The sequence below is a fragment of the Epinephelus fuscoguttatus genome, linkage group LG21 (assembly GCF_011397635.1).
Source record: "Epinephelus fuscoguttatus linkage group LG21, E.fuscoguttatus.final_Chr_v1".
In the NCBI taxonomy this organism is placed as follows: domain Eukaryota; kingdom Metazoa; phylum Chordata; class Actinopteri; order Perciformes; family Serranidae; genus Epinephelus; species Epinephelus fuscoguttatus.
Window position 1 is genome coordinate 18892219 of NC_064772.1, and position 22324 is coordinate 18914542.

At 41.6% G+C, this 22324-nt stretch overlaps 1 protein-coding gene across 1 annotated transcript; it reads right to left on the reverse strand.

Moving 5' to 3' along the window:
- Positions 1-194: 194 nt before the first annotated feature.
- On the reverse strand, positions 195-20729 carry trpc1 (transient receptor potential cation channel, subfamily C, member 1). Its single transcript, XM_049565858.1, has 13 exons — positions 20132-20729; positions 19180-19334; positions 18976-19077; positions 18651-18853; positions 16966-17097; positions 16564-16759; positions 14535-14871; positions 11468-11607; positions 10239-10388; positions 3693-3877; positions 2943-3144; positions 2358-2552; positions 195-726 (listed from the first exon to the last, which is right to left on the reverse strand). Exons 1-13 carry the CDS (start codon positions 20295-20297, stop codon positions 499-501), a joined length of 2391 nt encoding a protein of 796 aa, XP_049421815.1. The 5' UTR covers positions 20298-20729; the 3' UTR covers positions 195-498.
- Between the last annotated feature and the right edge of the window lie 1595 nt (positions 20730-22324).

Here is a 22324-nt window from a genome sequence, read left to right on the forward strand (position 1 = left end):
TTGAGGCAGCTATGCTCTGCGAAGCATGAGAACGGATCAGGTGTGTGTAATGTGACTCTCACGTGGACTGGACCGCCGGGCAGTTGGCTGAACAGTTGACAGTTTTCTGGCTTTCTCGACTGAACGGCCAAAGATCAGTTTTCAAGAAGAGAAATCAACAACTTCAAATCTCAAAAGCAGTATTTGTATTCAGCAAAATCAGCTCTTTAGGGTCAAATTTTTCCATAAATCTTTATTTGTCTTTCTGTTGAAAACAATGGCTTTCTTTATTTACAAAAAGGTTGAATAGCTGAATAATACATGGGGGGCCTGAGTCTGGAGGCTTTGGTGGAGAATATATATTTTTCTAGTTAAGGTCCAGGTTTAAAAGTTGCCCCTGTGACTCAAAAAGAGCAGAGTTTTTTGCACATGCTCGGGTCACACAGCATCCCAGATAAATGAGAAGCAGAGGTTTTGTCAAGAGGAGAGGGGGAAGGGGAAGAGACATTTAGTCTTTTCTTAGCTCCTTGGGTAAAACATGGCATATTTGGAGGTCCGGAAGCCGAGCAGGTCCCTCATCTCGTTGCGAAACTTGGAGAGGTCTTGACGCAGGTCGTTCAGATTTTCCACCGTGGCCTGGTCTGTGCTCTGCATCTTCTGCCGCGTAGAGGTCAAATAGCGGTGAACCAGACAACACATTATCTTCTGATAGTTCTCATCACGTTTCTGCTTCAGGTTCTTCCACTCCTGGAAAGGAAAGACCATGAAGGAACTCAGATCAATGAAAAGACAGACGGACATTTGTTCAACATTAAGGGAATGGATTGAGTTTAAACATCCAGAAAATAATCAAAATCAGATTACAAAGATGAACTGGAAGCCATCTTCCTGTCACAAGTTAAAGTCCTCCTCCATTAAAAAATGTGCTTTTCTCATGTTCATGTCCCCTAAAATGTCTGACTTTGATTATACTGACTTCTATCTGTGCAAAGTTTGTCAGTACAGAGATATTATCACATTCCTCTACTGATGAGGGAGATGCCTGTGTGCTTCTCTAAAATCTGTCTTAATGTCTAATATGGCAAATTGATATCAATGGAGGAACAGACTTTAACACAACACCAGCAAGGAAACCTGAAACCTCCAGTGCAGAGTGGACATGTCAGTACAGAGAGGGAGAGTGAGAGTTAAAAATTTTGACAGCTAACGTGATAGAGTGTGCTTTGTGCAGTTTTTGGATGTAAACCAGTCCAATTTGAACACGCTGTAACATTGTAGCAGCTGTTATTGGATGTTTCACAATCACTAATGTTGCATCAGCCATCAGCCTGCATCATCTGTTAGTCGGCAGTTTTGGTGCACAACTGACTTCTTATCTAGGTCTGGGTCTGACTGAGGCTCAAACGTGTGGCTAAAAACCTCTGATAATTCCTCTAATGCTAACCTCAGCCATCTTGATGTGCAATGCTCTTTCACCAGTCAACCTAGCACTAGTCTTCGTTTTAGCACTGGAGGAAGGGGGCATGGCAGAAGCAAGATCCAGAATTTATCAATGACAGAAAGAGTAGATGTGTTTCCAGACTGCAGACTGTATATAAAGATGGACGATGTATTTCCATTTACTCCTACTGTGCAAAAATGAAGCCAAAATATCCCGGACTAAGCCGCTGCTATCTTGCGCTGGTGATTTGGAGCCAGTGTCCGCACAGTAGCGATCTCCGCCGTGAGTCAAAGTTCCTGTCCAATCACCCGTCTGACCCAATCGCGAGCAGTGCCACTGTTAATGAGCAAACCAAATGGCACACATAGCTGTCAATCATAACATCAAATTTCCTTTTCACGTGATACGATACGATACGATATGATGTGATACGATATGATACGATGTATGTGATGCGATATATTTTATTGTTCTCGTAGGGAAATTTGGACTCAGAAGCTGCACAAGTATTGCTGCCTTAAAATAGTCCATAAGAAATGCGACAGAGTCCAGGTCGCTAGAAGAGCAGCACCAACAGAAGCATCAAATAACTAATTAAAACCAAACTTATCAGAAAAATGAACACTTCAGCAAACAGCAGTGTGATAAGAACCACCTAAAATGACAGAAACCATCTCTGGGAAAAATTTATTTGACATGTACTTTGAGTTTTTAGTTTGGCCCATGTCCTATCCGCTAACATGGAGGGGGAGGGGTTTATGACCTTTACTGCAGCCAGCCACCAGATTGAGACATTTTGGCTTCACTTTTGGGGAGCTGTCATGTCGTCCATCTTTTTTTATAAAGTCTCTGTTCCAGCCCTTTTTTTGGTTGCTTTTTATGTGGTGAAACCATGTTCAGCATAACCATCGCAGAATATATACTTTAAGTTTCTTACCTTGAGGCTGTTCTGTCTCTTCACCTTGCCCTTCGAGGTGTGCGAACAGATCCACTTGCTGATGCTGGTCACCAGGTAGCAGACGGTCTTTGGGGAGGGGAGGATATTGAACGGTGGAGGCATGGTACACTTGTCATCAAAGTAGCTAAGCCACAGTTTGGCGCGAGCAAACTTCCACTCCTTGTCCTCGTGGTTCTACAGAAGCACAACCGCCATTAAAAACAGTCAGAACACAGGAATGTGAGAACTCACTTTCACTTACACTGTTCTCCATTTAGAGAGGAATCTTGAAAATGCAAACATATTATCTGTGGAAATCCTTGAGGGGGCGGATTTTTTTGGGGGACAATGATGTTTTACTTAACATAATAGAAATCAAACAGTCGTTCAAAGGAAGCAGAAAATGTGCAGCAGGGTTCCAAGGTACAAACTCTTAAACATCTGTGCAGCATTTCAGGGTGAATTAGAGAAAAATCTGATCTTAACAGTAAATGAAAACAGTTGCAACGTTTGGCTCCAAGTTGAACTCAAATTACCCTTGACAGCACTGAAAGTCATTATGTGCCAAAAATGGTTCACACTTACCGCAATTTGTCTGAAGCTTTTATGGAGCATGGCCACCAGCAGCTTGGTCAGCACAATAACCACCACAATGTTGTAGGTGCCGATAATCATAGCACCCACAAAAGAGCGCAGCTCCTCTGTGTAGCTGATGCGGGTGACGAAGAGCGCAACGTGTGCCAGGGAGAAGATGTACCAGAACAGGGCATAGCAGGTCCCCATAAACCTGTGAAACAGAAGAAGCTGGTAGATTTCAGTGGGTATTTAGGTGCTACTCATTCATTCATTTTCCGTAACTGCTTATCCTGTTGGGGGTCATGGGGAAGCTGGAGCCTATCCCAGCTGGCATTGGGTGAGAGGCAGGGTCCACCCTGGACAGGTCGCCAGACTATCACAGGGCTGACACATAGAGACAGACAACCATTCACACTCACATTCACACCTATGGACAATTTAGGGCCACCAATGAACCTGCATGTCTTTGGAATGTGGGAGGAAGTTGGAGTACCCAGACATGGGGAGAACATGCAAACTCTGCATAGCAGGGCTCCCGCAGGGGGTTCAAACCCCCAACCCTGGATGTTGTCATATGCATTTCACAATAAAACCCATAAAAGCGGCATCTAATTTTACAGTGAAATCATGAATCATAGTAACTTCATCCGCTGTAAACCGATGATAAACAGCCCCACATATAGTGTCCAACATCTCTCAACAAGCATTCCGCACATTCATCATCGCAGTACAGAGTGACAGACTGAGGTTGGCCCTTACGTGTGGAATGCATCATTGCTCTGTTGCTGGCAGAATATGCCCTCGCAGTCCTTTGGCGGATTCTTGTATGAGTCTTTGTGGTCCTTTCCGTAAAGCTGGGTGAGTCCAATGGTGAAGGAGAATAACACCAACAGGAAGAGGCCCAAAAACTTGCCAAACTCCTGCAGCATCTGGCCCATGGAGATCTGGGGGAAAATGAAGATTGGACTGTTAATCCTGCTCTGCTTGATCTGATGTTTTTCTAGTTTTCATAGCCAGTTTTCTGCCAGTAATGCTCATTAACTATCAGGGGGCAAGCTGGGGTCAGATCTGACACCAGACAGGATGTCTGTCAGATCCTTACAGAGATTTCTTAACAACTGAGAGAAGTTCATACAGTAAAGGAAGGGCCTTATCTTTGCATCAACATTATTAAGATGCACATCAAATTCATCTTGAGTCATGCCCTTGGAGTCTCAGTGATGTGGTCTGCAGATGTCACGAGATTTGATATACTAGATTTTCTTGTTACTCTTATCAAGTGGCCTTTGTGGACACATTTGAGAGTTGGAAACAACCCCTCCAGAAACAAGCTAACAGAGGTTTTTAAAAGCAGACATTTTGATGTTTATCAGGAAAACCACAGGTAAAAGTAATAGTGTTAATGATGGAAATACCATTAAAGTGTCCCTGTAAACTGCGCTGTATAATAGCAACGAGCATCTAAATGGAATGCAGCCAACATTATAAATGTTATTAGTTACACCTGTGCTTTCCCTGCTATAACAAGTCAAATGTCTGCTGTCTTAAAAGCTTAAGCCATATTTCTACTTGATTCTGATGCGTAAATACTCTTTCAACACCTATCCCAAAAGCAAAGTTTATGACCACTTGTAGCTGCTTTCCCCCTATGCTCTTGTTTAGCAGTGACCGCCTGAGGAAGTGGAAAAAGCAACATATCCTGGCAGCTGTAGTGCTCTCACCCGACAGGGAAGACAGACAAACATGGACGAAGCCGAAGAGAGGGCCTCGAAGACAGAGCAAGTCTTCTCAGACCATTGGAAACTGACTATTTATAGACCTGAGTGGCCTATTTGTTTACTAGGTCCTAGAGATGCTCAAACAAGGTCAGAACTCACCCTTGCAAAACACAAGCACACATACAGTGTCCAATGTGAGGGATGACCACTTTCCCCGCACCTCAAGGTGAATGGCGACTGGAGTGTTTGCGCTGAAACCCAGGCAGCTTGTTTGAGGAGAAGGGCTAGTCTATTTGGGTGATTCATTCTCTTGTCATGTCTAAATCCCCCCAGTGTATTCCTCTGCCACTTTGTACACGTCTGATTTAGGGGCTGAGGGTGTTCCCTGCTTGCCCAGCCTGACAGGTAGCCTAACTTAGGTACTGTACAAACACAGCAGGAATGCAGCAGGTCAGCTCTTAACCTTGACTTGAGGGGGTCTTGTGCATCTCAGGTACCACAAATGCATCCATGTACACGCAAACTGTCTACTCCATTCATCTTCATTTGCAAATATAGTAAACAGTCCTGTTTTGGTTGTTTGTATATAAACAGAAAAATGTTGTATCCCCAGCAGATCTGTGGTATGGGTTGGGATGCTAGCACCGATGCCACACAAAGATCTTTTTAAGCCCCTGTATGGTTCTTTAAAGGTTCTTTACTGGTCCCTTTCCCCAGTAAACGAAACCAAACTGAGCTGAAGAACCAGTAGAGAACCACTTAATCGCCTGTGTTGTTCTTAAATGGTTCTCTACTGGTTCTTCAGCTTAGTTTAATTAAGTTTAGTTTACTGGGGAAAGAAGAAAAACACTGCATTTAAATATCCCACAAACAGTGTATTTCCTGAGGATTACATATTAAAGCAGAGGCTCTTAATCTTCTTGCACACATGTGCATGGAAATGTTTCAGGTTTGAATAGGTAATGTATTATATTTCTCAGTAAACATTTAGTACAGGATTCAAAATCTTTTAAGCCTCATATTACTCATTGACTCGTCCATGGTATATATGGGCCCTCTCGTGGTTCTATATAGCACTATTTGACAAAGATACTGTATAGCATCTGTATAAGATGGGTGCCACATAGGGGTGTAATGTTACATCGATGTGGGTCGATATGCCGTAGGCAAAACGGCAAAAACATCCTTCCTGGAAGTGAAGGCTTCTAGGGCAGTCTTCTGTTCCTCTCTCAAGGAAAAAAATAAGTGTAGTTGGCTTCGCGTTTCTTCCAAAGCTAAATTGAATGGACACGGTCCTTCGGCAGCTGCCATCTTGGCTGTTTACTTTTCGACTCCTATGGCGCAGTGCTGTCCTCATCATGTTACGCCCTGTCAGATAAACAGATCTGATCGGTCCGATAGGTGACTCAGCGCGCTCTGCTCGTCGGGGCCAGATCCCCGTGCAGTGCTAATTAGAATTTGCTAGGGGCGGGGCATCTGGATATCCAGGTTAGCAATATCACTGATGCAAAGTAAAATCACCAATACATGTCGACATCTTTAAGATACCCCTTTTATTTTGAAATTCCCATGGCCATTAGTGTCACCATTTCTGCCACACCTCCTCCATAAACATTTAGCAGTGCCGGCACCCCAGCACCAGGCAGACAGCGGTAAGCAGCCAAGGAAAAGACAATGAGGATATTTATTTATATCATCTCATATTGATCATGGCAGGCTGTGTGATATCAGCAAATATCGTATTGTTGACCAAAGAATCGATATAATATTGTATTGTGATAAAACTAATTGGTGCTAGTTCAACATAGCACTGAAACAGGCTCACCCATGATTACAAGCAGAATGAAATTATGTACTTCTATGTTTTATTATAAAAATAAATATTACAAAGTGTGCATGGATGGATGCCATGGAACACTGTACTTCCAGCCTTGCTATTTAACAAAAGACGGCAGTGAGCAACTTAGTACGAAATTTCCCACAACTTGCAAAAAAAACAACAGATTTGGAAATTGTTTAAAAAAAAAAATCACTAAGGAAAAAAGCAAAGAGCAAGGGAATAACTATATTTATAATTATTATTATTACATTTTAAAATTATGTTAGAGAATTATTATAAATTTAAGCACTCTTTCCAGGTCAGTTCCTTTTTTTCTTTATTTTTTTACTGTTTTTAATTGTCTTTTTTTTTCTTTTTTTGCTAATTGTTTTGGGTCATTTCTTCTTTTGCTGCTCATTGCCTTCTTCCCATGTTTTTAAAAGAAATCAAGCCAATTTGCTCAGGTTTCAAAGGGTTAAATGCATTTTTAATTTCTCTGCAAAGCACTTTGGCTCACATTTGATTTATAATTTGTTCCATAAATAAATTGACTTCCAATTAGATTTAGCGAACAGAAGGAAAAATGTTTGTCCAAAGAGTTTCTTTTTATATTTTTTGTTTACCAAGATGTTCCTGGAACTGCCTCAACACTGTTCCCAATTTGTTTAAATGTCTTCCAGCTGTGAGTCTCTTTGTCAAATGCATTGTGGGACAAAATCAATCACTAACACCAGTTGGTAAGCATTTTACACTTCTGCCATGTAAACACACTGCAATAAATACTCAGAACTTGCGTGTAGTGTGAAACTGGGACACAACTTGTGTCTTTTTCTCTCATACACACTCACACATGCCTCCTGGTGTTCCATCAGTTATGGGAGATTAACACCGTTGGCGAGGTTAAGTCTGGGCCGTGAGTGAGCTCATTGTAAGCACACTGTTGATAGTAGACATACACAGACACACACTCACACTCTCAGTCACTCTTTCCAACCTCAGTAGGGGGCACTACCCCACAGAAATGTGAGCTGGCCTCTTCAGGAAGGACAGAATCAGGCAAACGTGCATTACTGTAACCCACACAGCACTGCCTCACTGTCTGTGTGTGAGCAGGAGCTGGTCTGAGTGCAGCTAATTGCACGCTCACATATCACAAGAGTGTGGAAATGTGTGGGCGCGCGTGCATTAGCAGGGAGGTGTGTCTGCCATGTGAGTGAAACACACACAGCCACATCTATTTCCAAAGCTAATACTTTTTCCATCCTGCCAAGCCAGACAGTGATGTCACAGAGTGAGCGAGTGAAAGAGGAAAAGAAGAGAGAGGGGAGGAAGAAAGATGGAGACGATTGTAGCTGAAGCTCTCATTAACAATCTAAAGGGCACCCTTAGTGTTTTATAAGTCAACCACAAACAGCACTTGACTTAATGACAGGAAGGCATCCCTACAAATAGACTGACCTCACTGCATACCTGAGGACTGCTTTATATAATAAAGTCACACACGCAGGAAAAATGAAACCTTGCCAGCAAAAAGTCAGAGATGTTGGCTGGCTTCACAATCCTTCTGCCAGCTGGCTGGATGAACCACAAAATCATGATGCGATAAAAGGGACACCTATGGCACTGAGGTTGTTGAAGAGCCTCAGCAGAAAATATTCAAACCAGATTTTTTGGCTCATCTTGGAATGTGGAAAAATGATGACATAACAGAATATTTTTTCACTGGGTTGTAAAGTAAATTTATCCATTGAGTTTTTGACTGTCCACCGGAAATCAGAATAAAGAGATGAAACCTACGCTGCTTTAGTGTTTTACACAGCAGTGGCGACCCCAGAAATTTATCATAGGGGTTGCCAGTTGGGGCCACTGAAAATCTTGGGTTGGCACACCAAAACAAAAAGGCATAACTGAGAAATTTGATTATGGTTTTTAAGTATATAAGCTTGTTGAAAACTATGCCAATGTGGAAAATTAAGGAATTGCATACTGATATTGGCCCACTATGGTTTCTTATTAATTATATGCTGTGCATGGACTAATATCGGTACAGTTAACATTTTGAGTTCTCCAACCCTACAGTTTTGTGCTATGTATCTGTACATGTTAGGCAATTATTGTTCTTCAAATAGGCTAGTTGACCTCTTCCTTAAAAAGACAAATTCATTGTATGGAACAAAACAGTTTGCAGGTGCACATTAATAAGCTTCCCGATAAGCTATGCTGAAACTGGGGGCCAGTGAGGTGGCCAGCAATTGTATCAGGGGGTCATGGCCCCCCTGGCCTCCCCTTGGGGGCACCGCTGTTACACAGGCAGATGGTGTATATCACTCCTCCACTGGAAAAAAAGAATGTGTAAGTATATGTTTAAGACATGACCAGCGAATGTCTTGTGCTGTAATTATGTATGAAAGTATTAAACAAGCTGGCAACAGTAAAGCGTTGGGTTATGAATCAGAAAGGAATCAAATGCAATACAATGTGAAAATATGTTCACATGCACACACTGATGCACTATTGTACGTCGGTGTGGCTGTAAACAAACACTGTATGCTAACAAAGAGTGGACTCTTGCCAAAAGAGGCGGTCTGAGGGACTACACAACCACAAAAATGCCCCTTTTTTGTCAGATTAAATGTTTGCTTTTAACAAATTTGATTTATTTAGTGTTGGGAAAGAGGCATTAAACAGATCAGCACAACTGCATTGCTAAACATTTCCATAACCTTTGAGAAAAACAAGGGAAGAGACTGTGTCTGCTAATTCTAAATGGCACTGCCAGCTCAGACTGAGGTTTAATCACGCTGATCAAATCCAGGATTTAGCAAAGTTTACTAAACAATATTCACTTGGATGTTTTTTGACAGACATCTGCCCTGAATGTACCGCACTCACGTTGCTCATAATGTAGCTGTTTGTTGTTGAAAATGTCAAATCCCCAAAATTTCAACACAGCAAAAGCCACCTTATCAGACTGACGCCTGCTCATTTTTCAAACTGAACTCGCTCAGCAGTAAAAAGTTCAGAAACTGACTTAAAAAGTTGTCAGTGACTATACTGTATGTAAAGGCTTTACTTTTCCCTTTAATTTCCATGCAGCCAAAACTGCACTTAAGATGGCAATGGATCAAACTGTTGCTGTGGGTGCCAGATTGTGATAGAAATCAATCTTGGAGCCAGTGTAAATGTGCTGTGGGTGTATAGAGTCAGCTCCTCCGCCTTTAAATATGCAGCCTGAACTGACGTTAGCTTGAGAAATCCATTTTGTGTAAACTGAAGGCTCTCGTCTGTGTAGATGATAGAAATGATGATCGCAGTACGGTGATGCATATGGCGACTGAAGCGTCAAGGCTTTATGATGTTGTGTTCACTTTATTATGAGCGTATTATTACAGCTGAACACATTCATCCACTGCCTCAGTTCACTGTGCTTATACTAAACGCTTATGATGATGGTTATGATGCTGCAGCACAGCTGGTGTGATGTTTAGTGTGGGCTTGTCCTTGAGTGTTCGCACTTCACTGAGACAGGGAGAGAGTGGGTGGTGAATGTGTGTGTGCTAGGGTTAGAGAGGATGATAGAAAAGGGAAGCAGTTTTATAATCATTATATAATCTTTTTTTTCTCATCCAAAGTGTCAGAGAAATGGCTGATATATGGTCTCAAACCGCCGCAGGGATCAGACTCAAATCTTTTTCTTTTCACTAGAAATCAATCTTATAACTATGTAAATGTCTTTACTTTTAGTGTGTCTCACCACTGTGTGCCTACCTGTAGTGGCCCCAGTATGGAGCTGGTGGTGTACATGAAGAAGAGTCGCAGGTAACTTAGAACATTGGCAAAGGCGAACAGGCCCTCAGCCACCAGGATGGGGTGGAAGGCGTCCCAATTCTTCCTCTCTGTGTCCTCCACGTTCTTGAACTGAAGAACATGCAAACACAATGACACTATTTTATTAGTTGATCATAATATGTGGTTCCCATTTTGAAAAGGAGAATTACAGTGGTTATAAATCCTGCTACTGTACACTCAAAGCAATGCATATTTTACATTGTTCTACCCGACCCAGATTAGCTAAATCAGGTGTGCTTACTAGCTGTTAATTGGCTGAAACACCTGATTTAGCTTAGCCTAATGACTGCTCTGTGTTTAAACAGAAGCTTCAGTACAGTAATATAAAGCTGTACTGTATTTATGAAGTGGTGATATAGGGGGTCATCCCTATATTCTCCAGCTCTATAGAGTGCTGCAAGAATGATTCCTAAAACCTGGAAATAAGTAAATATTTTTGCACTTCCTGTTCCCTCATCTCAAAGTCAACAGGTTTTTTTCAATGAGTCTTGGCTAGATGCCTTAATTAAGGTCTGTGATTGACACAAGCTTGAGAGATTTTCACATTCTGTTCTACAACATAAAATATGTCAGTAAATACCCCTTTTAATTTTGAAGCTTTTATGTGTCCTAAAGAAGGCAGTTGCTAACAAGTGGCTAAATAAGACGACAGAATGTCATCACGGCAAACACAGCTTTACAGCCAGTTGTGGTGGCCATGTTTAAATTATGCGACTGTAGGGTCGTTCATTTATAGACTAACTTATAGATTGCATTTACACTTCGAAATTCATAAAAGTTGTATTCATTTGTGAAGAGTATCTTGCTGAACAAAAAATTGAACAAATTGGAAATAACCTTTAATATCTGGATTGGAAACAGTTAAACAGCTCGACAGTTTCAGAGACGTTGCACATTAAGTAGCTGTTTCCCTTTTTACATGTCTTTATTCTAAGATAAGCTAAACAGCTGCTAGCTACCATTAGATTAATAAGTGTGTTTTCATTTAACCATTTAACACTGAGCAAAAAGGCGATTAAAAAAAAAAACGTCATGAAATGAATAACCTTTCTGAATCTAATCTCTTAACCTTTCAAGCCAGCAGCACAAAATAATACATGCAGTTATTCATCCTCTAGATCGAAAGAGTGTGTGTAACATGTGTGTACCTTGCTATGAGCAACTATCTTGAGGGCAAAGGTGGCGAGGTAAAGGGAATTCATCACGAAACTCAGCTGGTTCCTTGACTCTTCCAGAAAGTCCTCCAGCCCTTCGTACCACAGACGCTTCACATCCGACCACACCATCCCTACAGGAGAGCAGGAATTCCCCATCACCACATGCACACACACATATACGCACACCACTGGAAAAAAAATTTATTTTGCTGTCATCCCCAACATTTTAAAATCGCTTCAACCATAAGTCATCTCACGGTAGGAGCCCAGGGGAAACAGGAATGTATGAGACACAGGAATTGGAGATTAATGTGCTGAAAATGTCATCTGTGGGATTTAGGGAGGTGTGAGGAATTTAATAAAGATGGGTGTCTTTCTGTGTCCAAATGGAATTTCATCTATTCTAAATGTACAGTAGGGATAATAAAAGACTTACAGCGTGACTCCAGCTGCAAGTGTAAGGCAAAGTGACAAATCCTCTATGCCTTGATTCAGAAATTACTATTACATTGCACTGACCCTAATTTATCTGTTATTGGGTTCCATGGTTTAAACAGAAAGTAAGCACAGAAGTGACAGGGTTTGGTACAAAATGTCTTTCAGTTTTTGTTCACAAATGCAATTTGTTTCTCTCCCTGAATAATATATAATTTCAGTTCTAATGATTCAATAGTTAAAACAAATAAATTGATTCCATGGTAAAATCCAAGATCCTACTAATCAGGCGAAATGTATGGAATTAATTCAAGGAGAGAAACTAATTCTGTTCATTTTGTCTGGTCAGTAGGATCTTTGATTTTACCATGGAATAACCGAATTTGTTTTTTTATGGGATCATTTGAACTCAGATTCACAGATTCCATAGTATAATCAAAGATCCTACTGACCAGACAAAATGGATGGAATTTAGTCAAAGAGAGGAACATATTCCATCCATTTTTGTCTGGTTAGCAGGATCTTGGATTTTACTATGGAATCACTTAATTGAAGTTCTAATGATTCAATAGTAAAATCAAAAAATATTGATTCAATGGTAAAATCCAATCTGGAAGTGAAACTAATTTCAGCCATTTTGTCTGATTTGTAGGATCTTGGATTTAACTATGGAATGAGTAGGATGTCAATTGTATTATTCCATGGTAAAATATATATATATATATATATATATATATAAAAACAATTTAATTTTTTACACATTTTTTACACATGATTTTTTTTCTCTCTGAATAAAGTCCTCCCATTTTTGTCTGGTTCATAGGATATTTAATTTTACCATGGAATCATTAAATTTGATATTACTATTGAATCATTAGAACTCAAATTCACAGATTCCATTGTATAATCAAAGATCCTACTGACCAGACAAACTGGGTGGAGTTTAATCAGGGAGAGAAACAAATTCACTTCATTTTGTCTCATTAGTAGGATCTTGGATTTTACAATTGAATGAGTAGAATTTAAATTTTAACGATTCCACAGTAAAATTAAAAACCTACTAACCATACAGAATGAATGGAATATATTTTTTCACATGCAATTTGTTTCTCTCCCTGAATAAATTCCATTCATTTTTGTCTGGTTAGTAGGATGTTGGATTTTACTATGGAATCATTAAAAGTGAGTCCTAATGTAGAAATCAAAATGTGAAGGAGATGCATTCAGACACACAGTGACACACAGATATACATGTAGCCCAGCCCACAGTCACAGCATCTGATTTCCCCATTAACGCGAGGCATCTGGCTCAGGGGAATAGCAGGACGGAGAGAGCAGGAGAAAGATGAGAGGAGGAGGGGGTAGCGTGGGAGAAAGACAGAACAATGGAGAGTGAAAGAAATGGAAAGCTGCAGTGTGAGTTGTAAGTGCTGTCTGTAACTTTAATAGCCCCTCTCACATCCCGATAACATTTGCATTTGATTTTTAAATCATTAGAACTTTCATCCTTGTTATTCAACTCAACTTTGGTGTTTTGTTGATGGTGCAGAGACCCTGGAGCGTGAAATCTGCACCACTGCATCGCATCGTTGCAGTGCAGCTGTTTCGTGATGAGGAAAAAAACTGCTGAAGCTATTAAAATTGATCTTTGATGTTGCTCTTTTGCAGTACTTAAGTCATTTTCCCCCTCTAGTGGGCTATCTTGGCCCATGGAAAAAGAACCATTACACGTCTGTCTAATGACTCAACTACTGATCTCTCTCCTGCAATATACAGAATAAATTGCAAATTACCCCACAACCATCTTCATAACATTGAATAATAGAAGTCAATTGCTTCTACATCCTTTTACAACCTGCCAGGTGCAGTTATTGGGATGATTTATCAACCCAGCGATGATAGTGTAACCTCAGCCAATGAGGTGTGGTTGCAACGCTTTGTGTCTAGTGGAGAGGGCTGGGATGCTGCAACCATGAGACAAATATCTCTGCTGAGAAGGCAGGGCCATTAAAGCTATTGAATGATCATGCTAATGGTTTCTTGGCAGAAGAGGAAGGTAGAGAGGCTCTTCCCCAGGGAGCGACAGAGTCAATTTCTAACTGTCACTATCCAGCCTCATCTGAACAGATATGGCTTGTGTACATGTGTATGTGCGAATATATGCTTGCATGTGCCGAGTCCAGTGATGGCAGCACTCAGATGAATCACAGGGGAGGCAGAAGAAGCTGCCCTTTCTATACAGCTCAATTAGAGGCAGAACTGACAGATTTAATCCAGTCAGGCCAGGCTTTCTGTCGTTCAGTATACAAACAGCTGTTTGTCATGCTCTGCCTGATAGGATTATGGATACAGGATACTGGACTTTAGCCAAACCATAACAGGAATCTTTCATTTTCACTCCACTATGCCATGTTATTCTATTAAATTCTGGTTTGTATTATTGAATTTGTATTCTATTCTTAGTTTTATTGTGTCCATTAAGAGATAGATAATTATTCAATTAGAGAAATCTGCACTTAAAAGTGTTGCAGTATATATTATGATCGACCATACACGATACCCCTCTACACATAGCATGCATTAGTATGTTATTTATTGCTTGAAAGCTGAGTAAAAAGCTGACCTATGATCCAGAGGATGAGCAGGTAATCTATCATCTCCAGCGCAGGGCCCATGGTGTTCTTCTTGCCCTCATTGTAGACCAACGAGTACAGGTTGAGCAGCAGCAAGAAGGTGAAGTAGGAGGCGCTGTGGATGATGAACTTGACGAAGGGTGTGTGGATGATTTGGCCCACGCGGGAGCGCGGCACCAGAAGGTAGCAGACAGACAGCAGCGGCCAAAGCATGGCGACACTCAGGACCGTGGCCATCTTTAGACAGGTGTGCTTGCGCCGGTAACTGGCCGTCTCTCCGAACCAGACGGTGTTGAGGAATTGCTGACAGTTGGACTGAGCCACAAACTGTTAAAGGAGCATCAGGAGAGAATGACAGAGAAAATACCAATGTGAAGATGCGAAGCAGACAGAAATTATGCAACATGTTCTTATACCTAAACGACAGGATTGGTTGTTTGCCAGTGACTCCTAAAACTACATATTTGACGGTATCTAGTAACAACTATTTAACATTGTGAAATGGACACAGTTTCAAAACTACTTGGTTAGATTTAGGAAAAGATTATGGTTTGGGTTGAAATACCATGTTTCTTATGTAACATACATTACATACATGAAGCAAATTAAGTACGTATCCGCAGCAGCCACAAGTTTGATTCCAATTTACGACCCTTTGCTGCATGTCATCCCCTATCTCTCACCCTTTCACTCTGCAAATGTCCTATCAAATAAAGGCATTTTAACCCCCCCCCCCCCCCCCCCCCACACACACACACACACACACACAAAAAAGTATGCCACGTAAGTTAACTACTTGAGTACGTAAATTAATATGATCCAGCGCTTACTTTTAGTTTCTCACAGGACACAAACAGTGGTCTCCTGGGTGAAAGTCCTGTGTTTGACTCATCCATTCACACCAGTTTTTTCCTGGGATGCCTAAGACAAAACCCGCCTTACTCTCCCTCTGACTGGCTAGTACTCGTTACCCTCATTGATTTCTCATTGAGTTCTAAAGATTTAGGCAAGAGGAGTGAGATTGGTTAGGGTTAGGGTAAGAATGTCAGGGTAAGCCAATCAGAGGCAGAGTAGGGCAGTGTAAGTTGGGTTATGCCATCGCCATCCTCCATCCACCCCAACCTCTTCTCTAATTGGACTTTGTCACTCCTTATACTACATCACCTGACTTCCTTCTTTTGCTACTGTCATAATTACTATGACCACTAGAGGTCGCCACCTAACATTAAACATAAATATGGGTTGACGGAAGCTTCACATACAACATATATGGCTGTTTTTTGGGGGAAAGTCAGTTTGAAACTGAAGGTTGAATTAACAAATTCCTTTGATTTTAAGTCAAATCAGGTGATACTTGCCTTTAGCCTTCTTGCCAAGAGCCAGGTTAGATAAAAATACTGTCTTTGGGATGAATATAAAGCCATAGCACAAAGACAGGAAACAGGGGGAAACAGCTTACATAGCTCTGTCTGAAGGTAACAAAATCTGCCTACCAGCACGCTTTTAAGGGAGTCAGCTACAAACGTATCACTGTTCTCCCTGCAATAAAAATCCAACCACAAACCACAAATAACACTCTCAGGGAGTATTATCTCATGTGCAACTTTAAGAGGAACCTTATCAGGGTTATTTCTCCTGCAGGAATCGTGTGCCACTAGTCGAGCTGTGATATATGAGTCAAACTTTTCACACCGAGCCATCCCAGCTGTAAATTGCCCCCCAGCTTCAAACTTCAAGTTTGTCTTTGACTGCTGTTGCCTGGAGGAAGTACTGAATCCTGCCAAACTCATATTTCCAAAAGACACACGGTGTACAGATGTCTAGTCCAGCATATAGTACAGTAAAGAGGTAATTAATAACAGAGTTATTATTTTCTCTCTACTAATCTGTGGATAGTTTGAGGATTAAATTATCAAGTAACACATCAAATAATTTCCTCAGCCCATTTAAATTGATGATTGGCTTGCTATTGATCCTGCCAAAAAAACACATGAATGTTGCAGACTTGGCTCGTCTTACCTCTTTTTGGTTGTACTTGATGGCAAGCTTGAGTCGACTGAGGTTCATGCGCTCCTCCAGTAAGCCTCTCTTGTCAACATGATCTTCGCTGGATGTGTGGTTGAGAATCACTTCAAGCTCTCGAGAGTTTCGAGCCTGAGCCAGCAGGTCCTTGGCAAACATCTTACACTGCTTCGCCAGCTCCTCATAATCATTCCTGGAGCGAGGAAAATTAGATACAATCAGACATGAAAGATTATGATTCTTATCTGTTACATTGGATTAAGGAAGAGGGATTACAGTATCACCGTGTGCATGTATGTACATATGTTTATGTGTGTTTCCAGTCTTTATGTGCGATGAAATTAGATGAAAACGCACTGACATGACGGATGGACATGCAGCAGTTGATAGCAATCATACCTAAACTCCACTTCAACAAGGCTGAGCTCCTTGAGGTCTGCACTCAGCTCAAAGGCCCTAAGTATGGGGTCTTCTTCAGTCAGCATGATCAGAGAGGGGCTGGCCAGGCAGCGGTAGATGTCCAGGCGGAACCTGATCCAAAAAAAAAAGACCAAGATGGATGAGGAGGTGAAAATAGTGGTTAAAAAAAGGGGGGTTGAAAATGTGAGGGAAGAAACAGGACAAAACAAAAGCTACACAGATGGAAGAAAAAAGGAAATCTAGAAACAAACATTCAGCCTCCTAGCTGTTTCATCTGTACCTGCTCTGACCTCTATGCTGTTTGCCAGCCAAACCGCAGACTGATTCATTTAGCTTACTGTGTGGGAAGCTACACTGCCCTGCAGAGAGAACAAAAATGCCCAGCAGAAGAGACCAGTAAAATCTCATCTGCAAGTCTAAGATGGTATCAGAAACAAAGAATCGCTACCTCCCAGTAGAAATACTGCTGCTTTTGCAGCTTTCCCCTAAATTGCAGTTTGTAGTCATGGATGGATTACTTAACAGGCCTACCGGGCACAGGGGCCAAAAGAGTAAGGGGGCCCCCTGGCCTTCACTTGCAAAATGTCAAACGACCAGGAAGAGAATCAAAATGACCAAAAGAGATGCAAACGGACAAAAAACAAAACACAAAATGACCACAAAGAGACAAACCGAGAAAACAAGTTGGCGGCTGATGCAACACTGTGTCGCAGGTGGCGCGTTCTGTCTGCACCTCTAAGACATCTGATGTACAATTTTATGTGTCATTTGGATGAGTCAGAGAACAGCATAATACACGCTTTAACCAACCCTAGGATGAGATGCTTTCATCCAGGCTCACAAAACACTGGCAACAAAGCCTTAACATGAATAGCCTTGCTTTTTAAAATAAATTGAATGATGAATTGTGTCTTTTTTTTTCCTATGTCGTGTATGTCCTTTTCTTTTTTGCTATGGACCCTCTTGTGTGTCTGAAATAAAGTCTTGAATAATATAAAAATAATGATAATAAAAAACCCATAAAAAGATGCATGACGGCGACAAACTACCACAAAGACTGTTTGTCTTCTTCCTGTGTAGGAGAGGTGGTGGGGCCTTTTGCATATCTGCACCCTGTGGCCCACTGTCTTATAATGCACCCATGTTTGTTTGTAATTATATTATATTTCAGTATAAAAACACTACTTATAACAAACAACGAATACACCAATACTGGCACACCAAACACTGGCTTGCTTCAGCTGGGCAAGTAGAGTTTGGCAATAACAGACAGCATTAGGAGTCCTCTGTGGAACAAAGACTGTTAACATTAAAAACTAGATAAATGCTTCACAGAAAGTCAGTGCATTTCTTTCCAGATACTTAAACTGACATTCTCAAGCTGATGCTATCATCAAAACATGGTGCCGCAGTGTTTAACAAGAACCCTTCCTGGACACTTCACTTGACACACCGACTGATTCATGGCTGTTAAAGCTCCGACATACCAGAGCAAGTCCGAAACAATCATGGACTAAAATAACACAGGCGTCATCTGGAAGACAAAAGTGACGTCGGCCATTCCAAGATACAGTAATTCTGCGCAATGCTTGTCTTCTGGTTTAGATCAAAGGGATTTAATGCAGCCATCTGGGGAAAGCAAATGTGACTGGGGAGGCTCGTACCTGGAGTGCCGTAAGCTGTCTTTTTTGTTTTTAGCGTTGCAGAGCGTGCACTCGCAGCCTACAGCGTGGGGCCGAGGAAGCGAGATGTCCTGTTTCAGCAGCATGGTCAGGATCTCGTAGTTGTTCCTGTGGGCCGCCAGGATGACCGGAGCCACGTCCATGGTGGTGGAGTACTCTGGGTTCTGAATCCGCTGCATCAGTTTCTTAAAAGGGATAGAAATGCATGGATAAAAATCTGCAGAAATGATAAGGGAGTATCTCATATATCAGCCTGCTCTTTGCATCTTGGAGGAGGATTCATGAGCAGTAATGAGAGGAGACTAACAGCGATGGAGGGCTTGGAAGATCGCCTCGGCCTGTGGTTGAGGAGGATGTCCACAGCTCCCACCACCTCCGAGTCTATGGCCACCAACAAGGCATCTGTCGCCTACACAGAAACAAATGCATAATTTATGAAGCTCTCAGAGAACAAATTACATACCAAGACAACTCGAAAAAAGTGACGTCTTCTTCATGCACTGTTTACTACCTGGCAGCCATGTTCCAGAAGAAGCTGCAGGATGTCTAGGTTCTCGTTCTCGATGGTGATGGTGACGGCATCCCGGCCCAGCACGTCTACGCAGTTGAGGTTGAGCTCGCCGTGTCGGTTCTCCTCGAGCAGCTTCTTCACCATGTAGTAGTCGCCTAAGACGAGAAGCACGTCCACATTAGGACATTTTTATGGAGTCAGATCTATAAAAGCAGTGAAGTGTGATCTGTGGCTGGCGCCAAACGGACGGACACACACACACACACAGCTCCAGCCATGAGGCAAACACTCTCCGGCTCAGCTCCAGCACTCCTCTTAACCTCAGTAATGTATAACAATAACATCTCCCTCAAAGGACACTCTCTGTTGCCGAGCCATGTTTAGAGAGACTTTATATGGTCATGGTGGTAAGGCTGGCCAGTACACATCAAACAACCTATGCCTGTGCAATGTTCTTAACTTATCAATGAAACATTCTCCTCCCATCTGACGGGATGAGAATGCCCATGCCTCATTGTGCATCATCATGTGTAGTTTCTCCTCGGCTTGTTTGCGTTAACTTTCCTTGTGAGGAGCTGTGAAAAGTCGGCAGACGAGGCAGGGAGAGAAACTTTTTAGAAGAGCAGACTTTCTGCTAAATATATCTTAACCCCCGTGGGCACATTTCCACAGTGGCCAACATGTAGGCAGCTGTGAGAGTTATTCACTGGGAGAAAAAAAAAATGTGGTATGACTGTACAGTTTGCTGCTTGCTGCAGTGACCCTGCTGGAAATCTGACAAGCTGTTAGTCATGGTGTTTTTTACCTGCAGTGCCATCCAACTCACATTATGCTTCAGTGATATTATAGAGACAGATTCTGACATAAAAGGAGCATTTCTGTGATCTTAAACGCACCATAATGAGCATAAAAGCAATGATTATGGGATTGGAGGCAATAATAACTGACAAACCTTTTTCACATGCCAGCAAGAAGAGCTTCTCATCCAGCGTTGTTTCCTCTTTCACCTCTCTCACGTCTTTCAAGGCCAGAAATTTATCCGGAGAGGAAGCGTCCGTGCTCTGGTACAGAGCTGCCATTACGACGGAGAGCGAGTACGGCCAAACACTGATGTGCATCCCACTAGAAACAGGCGACCATTACAAAAGAAAGCCTGTCATATGAGGGTGACATGAGAGGAGTCCTTTTTTTTTTTTTTTTTTTTACAGTGTGTCGCAGCGCAGCAGAGGCTTTAAAGCATCGTCATGAGACTAAACCGATTGTGTTGTTATTGCCGTCGCATCTCTGCTGCTCCGTTTGCGCGCTTCAGCTGGCACAAAACAAATCGTCTCCTTTTGGGGGTTTTTAATCGCATGAAATGACTTCAAACTTCGGCTTCGGAGACGCGAGCGGCGACTGCGGTCCGACAAAGCGACACGGTCATCTCCCTACGCGTGTTTACATGCACCATCTTCTCGCATCGCAGGCTCCTGGGGATCTTTTGGTCCTGATGCTGCTGACGAGGCTGCTACTGCGCATGTTTCCTCCTCCACCTGCTCGTTCATTTCGCAGGCGCAAAGCCGCTGTGCTTCACGATTACGTAACAGGGCACTTCAGTGCAGCTTTCTACTGACTATCTGAGTGTGTGTGTGTGTGTATATATGCAGAGATACTGTGTCTGGATGAACATTCTTCATCACAGCCTACTGCCAAAATGCAAGTTAAACAGAACTCATGCAGATTAGATATATGAGACATTTGGATGCTGACTGGCTGCCAAATATGCGCTGACAACATTAATCACCATTTGTATATTTTATAGAATAAACCCTTGAGCATTAGATATGTCTCAAGATCAGTGTGACTAAGGACAAAACACACCTTTGTTCTGTGCAGAAGTGTATTCATCTCTTATTGGACAGGCTGCCTCCTGCTGTAATGTGAACATGTCCTCAAAATCGATGTGTTTGGACACGCATGGGTGAAATTAACTGCATTTGGATAATGGAAAGAGAGGGGGGACACATGTGTGGCTCTGTGTATCATCAGCTGTCCTCCTGGCTCTGATTACCATATCCATATCAGTCTGTAACACTTATCGCAGACCAGTAAACATGTCTGTAAATGATTAAAGAAATAGAGAAACTGATAACAAAGAAGGCATGGTAGCCGTACAGTTCACAATATTTTATATTTGAGTAAAACATTTCTTCCCAGTCAAGGTTATTGAGATTAAAAGCCAGCAGGTTGTTATAAAATGTGAATTAAATTGTCTGACATGGACTAAACTAAAATATTTATACAACACCTGCAGTCAAACCATACTGTACCTTGCATAGAGGGAAGCAATATCATTAAATTAAAAAGGAGACCTTTTTCCACAGACAAGATTCTGACTTAATAGTAAAAGCACAGGTGTTTCCACTAACATTAACAATGGCCCTATTCCATTAAGTAGCCCAATAAGCCACGGCAGCATGAACAATACCAGCACCCTGACACTGAACCCATCATTAATTTTATTATTCAAACCTGTGCTTTTCCTGCTGCGACTTGTCCAAATGTTCTCTTTAGACAAGGCCTATTGAGGGATTATGTGAATCAAACAGCTGCTCAAAAAGGAAATACTGTAAAAATACCAATTTCCCCATTCTAGGATTTGATATTTAATATTCAAAACTTTTTCAATAATGTTTTGACAGCTGGTTGCCCCATTTATGTCTATGGAAATATTTGGAGTAACTCCTTTTAGATGTGAACTTAATTAGAGCCCAAGCAGACATTGGCTCTTTCTGCTCACTTCAGGCCAGAAGGCTCATCCTGTGTAAATAGAGGGACTCTTCATCTCCAACATATGGACATTGGATCGAGTATGTTATGGATCAACTGCATGCTTCTTTGCCACCCGGCAACCATTTTTAATTTTTGTGGCAAATATGGATGCTGAACATTTGTAAAGAAACATGCTGTACTCCCCAGTGTCATACAAGTTAATTAATTTGTCATCATTTTTTATTTATTTTTTTAAAAATATTTTTAAAATTGTTTTATATACATATTTAATTGTATTCCTTTTTATTTTATTTTTCATTCATTTATTTTATTTTTTCTTGCCTATTAGATTTCCTTTGACTGGTCTGGTTTTCTCTGTGTGTTCCTGGGTTGA

Excerpts from the sequence above, each read along its gene's own strand:
- trpc1 (XM_049565858.1), bottom strand. The coding sequence starts at position 20,297 with ATGCACATCAGTGTTTGGCCGTACTCGCTCTCCGTCGTAATGGCAGCT. Across the intron at positions 17,098-18,650 it reads GACAGCTTACGGCACTCCAG|GTTCCGCCTGGACATCTACC; the intron begins GTACGAGCCTCC and ends TTTTTGGATCAG. Across the intron at positions 16,760-16,965 it reads CTTGTTGAAGTGGAGTTTAG|GAATGATTATGAGGAGCTGG; the intron begins GTATGATTGCTA and ends TCCTCGCTCCAG.